The 6,380-nt window shown below is 42.9% G+C and overlaps 1 protein-coding gene across 1 annotated transcript; it reads left to right on the top strand.

Moving 5' to 3' along the window:
• Nucleotides 1–1,771: 1,771 nt before the first annotated feature.
• LOC109528115 (GTPase IMAP family member 8-like) lies at nt 1,772–5,999 on the top strand (the record flags this gene model as incomplete). Its single annotated transcript, XM_019890423.1, has 5 exons — nt 1,772–1,970; nt 2,777–3,487; nt 3,691–4,377; nt 5,013–5,783; nt 5,871–5,999. Coding segments are annotated over exons 1-5 (2,314 nt in total), but the record flags the coding sequence as incomplete, so codon positions are not given.
• Between the last annotated feature and the right edge of the window lie 381 nt (nt 6,000–6,380).

Below are 6,380 nucleotides of genomic sequence, written 5' to 3' on the forward strand. Positions count from 1 at the left end.
GGAATCAACGCTAATTCAATTCTGCTCCTTCTCGTGTGCACTCCTTAGCCACCGGGACAGTAGAATACAGACAAATGTTATGCACAACTGCCATCTTGAGGTATACTGTATCCAGCAAATCACTTATCAATGCAGCAATTTACATTTTTTTACCCGCATTGGTTTAAAAATACATTTAATACGTTCAAACGTGTTGAATCCTTTGGGAGGTGGGCAAGAACCCCCGGCCCCTACTCTCTGGGGGCAGCTACTCAATCACTGCTGTGATGAAGGAAGATGCTGGCAGGTATTGGTGCCAGGCCGAGTTCTGTGACAGTAACACCATGGTGGTACTACTAAGCAAGCCAGTGACACTGAGTGTTTCAGGTCTTTCTGTTTTGATGCCCATATATTGCATGAGTATAATAAATTCAATGCATTTTATTTTTCGCAGTCTGGAAGAGGTCTTTTAACTAAAATCTAGTCAAATGTGTATGCTATTTTCATGCATCTAGTGACTAGATGCATGAAAATAGCACAAAAATCTAAGCGTTCCCCCATTCTGGTCACTGCCTGTTCACACTCCTAAACACTTGGGGGCGCCATGCAACTATAAAATCCATGTAATGTAGTTTGTCTTTATGAGTGTGGCAGTGGGATTTGAGCCAATCCGAACTGACTTGGAATTTATACCTGGGACTGGCTGCCAGCCAAATACACGAAGAGAAACACACAGACTTTGTCATTTGTGAAGGAAGCGCCACTTCATTGCTCGCTGATTTAGAGCCCACATCAACTTCACTGAGCAACCGAGCATGTCCCGTTGAAGTTTTTGCTTTGAGGTTCTCCCATTCTCTGAAAATCTCATCCACCAACTGTTTTTTTTTTGGTTTTTTTTGTATACCAATTTTTTTATTATTATTTTTTTTTTTTTTGTTAGCCAAATCCAATAGAAAAAGTCCATTGTTGTGATCTTGTTATATCGAAATGCAATTACAAAAATATTTGGTTGGGAATCAATAATTCAGGGATGATTGCGGCAGGGCTCGTGGCAGTCTGTGTGGAAAACGATGGGGCTTCGCCAAAATCACGGGTCGAGAAACTGGGACCAGTGATGAAGGAAATAAAGTCTTTTGTATTGCCAAGTAAATTCCCCACGTGCGATGTCACAATTTGGAAAATGGAGTCTTGGTTGTGTCATTTCACACCCGATGGGTGTCATTCGGGGTTTTTCAAATATACGATACATTTTAGAGTTCTTTTTAAGATCCTATTATTTGTTTTCAAATCTTTAAATGGCCTCGCGCCACCTTACCTCAGGTCTGCGGACCAGACATTATTCGAAGTACCAAGAACTAAGCGGAGGCTCAGAGTGGATTGAGCCTTTTCCGTTCCTGGTCCCTCTCTTTGGAATGACCTCCCACTGAACATTCGGCAAGCAGCCTCACTGACCATTTTTAAAACTCGTCCCAAAATTCATTTGTCTTCTTGGGCATTTGACACGGCATGACTCAGACTTGATCTTAGTTTTACTGTTTGGTGCTTTCTACTGCCTTTGTTATTAAGTTGTTTTATTGTTGTAGAGATGATATTTTTTCCATGTACAGCACTTTGCATGCAGTGATGGTTGTTTTAAAGTGCCCTACAAATACGGTTGAGTTGAGTTGAGAGTGGAATTGCTTTGGGCAAAGTGAAACCTCTTGGCCGAAACGAGTTTGACAACTTTACCTGACTTGCCGACAATTTGACAAGAAACACTCCCTCATCATGATTCAGTCAAAATCAGGGCGTACAATGGAGAGGGCAGACTGTTGTCGTTGAACTCAGAAATAGTACAGTACTTTTTGCTTTCAAATTGTTTCCATCAAAGAAAAGAGAGATCAGGAAAATCAATCATCGACGTGGACTACAATTGAATGACGGGAGATTTGGTTCACTTGTCTGTGATTTCATTTTCAACAGAAGACCAGGGAGAATGGCGGCCCAAGATGGTGAGCTTACTCCCATACCCGTGCAATGTACATGAACTTGTCAACAAAGTGTTCATTTTTTTTATTGATGGTGTTGACTGTGCTGTCTGTAAATGTGCAAAAAAAAAAAAAATTAAAAATCCCATCTTAATTTGGTTTTTTACTGTGGTGTTGGGTGTGACCATTCCAGCAGATGCCACCAACAAACCAGTTAAACCTGCCCTTCGCAGTCAACGGCAGAATGGAAATTTTCAAGTATGTCAAACAGAGACAGAGAAATTGTCATTTAGTTCAAGTTTCCCTCTTGGGCAGAAAGACGGACCCAGTAACTGAAAACGGATGTATAAGTAACATTGTTTCAGTTTTAGATGAAGCCTTTGTCGCGAGGGCAGGACGAAAAAAAAAAAGAATCATGATTTCCACTCAGTTCATTGTTTTGTTGTGATCAAGGACTTCAAATTTCTCTTATATGGATTATGAATCCAGTGATGATTTGTGTCAACATCGACATATCAACAGTAAAGAAAAAAAACCATTGAACTGTTGTGATTTGTTCAACCTTACGTTGTTGAATCCCTGTGATTGTTCAGTTAATCTACATTACTTTGTTACTTTTAATTGTTTTAGGTAAAGCAACTCATTCAAAAAATTTTAAAGTAAGAGTGCGTCATCGAAATTGTACGTTGAAAATGAAAACTTTAACCTGGATTTCAGTAGCTAGCTAGCTAGCTCGCAAGCAATATAGATCGATAGAGCCCGGCTTTCTGTTCTAGCCATACCGTCATTGTCTGAGGATCAGTTATAATATCAATTACTTGTGCTTACAGCCAAGGAGATGCCTGAAAGAAGACTAGTACTGATTGGTGCTCGACGAGATGGTAAAAGCTCATCTGCCAACACAATATTGAGAAAGGAATGGTTCAAATCTGGGCGAATTCGAACAGCTCACGCTGAAGCCAGACATGCAATAGTCGAAAACCGGAACCTGGTGGTGGTGGTGGACACCGCAGGATGGAAGGACTCCGCTTCCCTCAGTGAGATTTCAGAGAGAGAAAAGCAACAATTAAAGCTTGGTGCCTCCAAGTGTCCACCTGGACCGCATGCCTTCCTCCTTGTCATACCCACCGATTCCAGCTTCACTCACAAACAGAGAAAGGTGGTGCAAGAACACATGAAGCTGCTGGGGGATCGGGCGTGGAGATACACCATGGTGCTGTTCACCTTTGGAGACTACCTGGGCAAGAGGACCATTGAGGAGCACATTGAAAGCGAGGGTGAAGCGCTCACCTGGCTGATCGAAAAGTGTCAAAACAGGTATCACGTGTTCAACAACACGGACAAGAGCAACTCGTCCCAGGTCATCGAGCTGATGGAGAAGATTGACGACATGGTCGATGAAAATGGCAACGGCTACTACATGCTAGACAACCAGATGATCGACACCATTAGGAAGAAGCAGGAAGAAGTGGCTCAGAAGGCCGAACAGAGATTGAGACGTGTCTCAGAACAAAGACAGGAAATGAAAATGGTCCTTTCGGGTAAGCATTGCACAAGATAAACAAAAACACTCACTTCTTTTCTTGTCGATCTCTCTATAAAAAACTACCTTACACTTTTGTGACGTTGCTTGTCCCAATTAACATTGAACTCATCAGAAGCATGGTCATTTGTAACAACAGATATAGTCTTATTCAATCGCTTGTTTTTCGTTGTTTTTTTAATTTTACCTGACATATTTTAGAAATGGAGCCCATCCAGACACTTCGTATTATTCTCCTGGGCAGCCGCTTCGTTGGGAAAACCTCCGTAAGGAACACCATCTTTGGAATCAAAGAACAAGTAGAAGAAACAACAGTGCTTTCGTATGCCCAGGAGGGCATCGTGGGCAGGACCAAAATAACAGTTGTGGATACGCCGAGTTGGCGCAAAGGCTTCTCTGCATGCGACACACCAGAAATCATCAAGGACGAGCTACTGCACAGCTTGTTGAAGTGCCCCCCTGGGCCTCACGTCTTCTTGCTGGTGATCGACGCAGATGCCTCGTTTAACGCCCAGCACCTGAAAGCAGCCACCACTCATGTGGAGCTGCTCGGGGAGAGTGTGTGGAAGCACACAATGGTGGTGTTCACCCGAGGAGACTGGCTGGGCTCACGTAGCATTGAAGAATACATTGAGGGTGAGGGGAATGCCCTGCAGTGTCTCGTGGAGCGATGCGGGAACAGATATCACGTCCTGGACAACATGAACGAAGACGACAGCAGTCAGGTTGACGATCTACTGGAGAAAATCACCCTGACTCTGGCAGGGAATGGGTGGCAACATTTTACACCCAATCAGAAGATGCTGGACACCCTGATGGAGAAAGCAAAAAGAGTAGAAAACGCTGCTCGTCTGAGAAGTCAAGTCAAGGCCACCAGAGCAGAGAAAGGTACAATACCTCATGTGTTCAAAAATTATGTATTTGGTGCCAGTCCCTCCAAATAAATTGACAGCTTCAAGTTACAAACTTAATTGGTCCTGTGAGCTCATTTGAAACCTGAAACGTTCATGTATTAAGGTAAGGTTTCCCATTGAAATGAATGGAAACGCAATTAATCCGTTCCATCCCCAAAACAAAGTAATACTTACCTTTAACAAGTGTGCAGTTAGAAATAAATTTCATGCAATATAGAAATAAATGAAAACACACTGAACAATTTCTATTTTCTCTGGAGCCATTCTGACCATTTTAACTCGTTAAGCTCACCTGTTTTCTGGGTCTGAGCTGTGATTGATCGTTACCTGAGCTTTGAGCTCCTGTGATGTCATTTTCAGCCATTAATAAGGGCAAAATGGTCATTCCTGAGATGGATAAAAACATAGGAGGAAAGACATACTATTGAATGGAAATACATTGACTTGACTTCCTCTTTAGGCGCTTGAAGCATTTTCTCATGCTATTTGGCACACACACACCAGGGTTTTGGCGTCAAATTTGTGATCAAATGCGATTTACCAGCAGGTACTGTCTGCAGCAAGTTCTGTCATTTTCTGACGTTACAAATATTTTTTTTCACTCCACAGGTCCTCCCAAAAAGTTGAAAGAGCTGAGAATTTTGATACTTGGTGAAAAGTTGTCAGGAAAGACAACAGCAGCAAATTTCCTCCTGCGGGGCAAAGTGTTCCCCGCCCAACCGAATGACGGCTGTATGGCTAGGCAGGGACAGGTTGCTGGCATGCAAGTCACAGTGATCGATACCCCGGGCTGGTGCAGTGAGTCCGACTGCACTTGGCAACAGGACCGAGAAATAGTCCAGGGTCTGACCCTCAGCCCTCAGGGGTTCGACGCTGTTCTGATTGTGATTTCCTTGGATTTCAAATTCGACCAGGTCAGTCTGGACACCCTGCAGGATCACATCAAGCTCTTTGGCGACAGCATCTGGAACCACACAATGGTTCTGTTCACAAACCAAGACACTTTGGGAGCCAGGTCCGTGGAGGTCTTTATCGAGAGGGAAGACAGACCACTTCGATGGTTGGTCGACAAGTGTGGAAACACCTACCACTGTCTGCATGTCACAGATCAAACCGACATTAGTCAGCACTACGAGCTGTTTGAAAAGATAGAGGGCATGTCAGCAAAGAATCAGGGCCGCCTGTTCCGCCCCGACATGAAAGACGTCGACCTGAGGCTCCATGAAAAGTTCCAGAGGAGGATAATCAAAAAAGCTCTTCAACATAAGATAGAGCAGGCTGTCAGAAGACGAGAGCTGGAGCTGTTTCACGACCACAAGAACGATCTTGAGAAGCTGGAACAGGACATTAAGGAGCTTTTGTCCCCTCCATTTGCAGTGGGTAAGTACGACAGTATTAAGGGTGAATTCCATTCTTGATCATCTGCATATTCCTTGGTTTTCACGTTTGCTCTTCATAAAGCCACAGGTAGCAAGGGCAGAACCCAGAACAAATTTGTACTGGCATATATCGAGAACCAGATTCAAGGCCTGAATGCGAACATTATGAAGTCAATGGGTCAACTTCGGAACAGCATGGACTTTGGATGCCCGAACAGTACGTATATGTGTGGCATTGGATGTTAGCATCTGATCTCTTCCCTTTCAAAATAATGCCTGACCACAGAGGAAAATGTAAAATCCTTGTTGATCTGCTTTTCTGTTTTCTTTGTGCAAATTTAGTGTGTTAGCTCGTTAGTATTTGAGCTATATTTCAAGTGAAACAAAGTCTCTAAAAGATTAATTGATTCTCACAATATGTATCAATTTGATTCGCGATGAGCAGCTTTTTAATTCATGAATCCTTACACCTTTGTTGTCGCTGTAATATAAAATGACAATTTAAATCGTCTTCTAGTATTTACTTCAAGAACAAACATTTTGTTCAATTGATATTTTTCACACAGTATCAGTTCAAACAGTGTCACCAATGTCTGTC

This window comes from Hippocampus comes, unplaced genomic scaffold (assembly GCF_001891065.2).
Source record: "Hippocampus comes isolate QL1 unplaced genomic scaffold, H_comes_QL1_v1.1 scaffold866, whole genome shotgun sequence".
Taxonomy (NCBI): domain Eukaryota; kingdom Metazoa; phylum Chordata; class Actinopteri; order Syngnathiformes; family Syngnathidae; genus Hippocampus; species Hippocampus comes.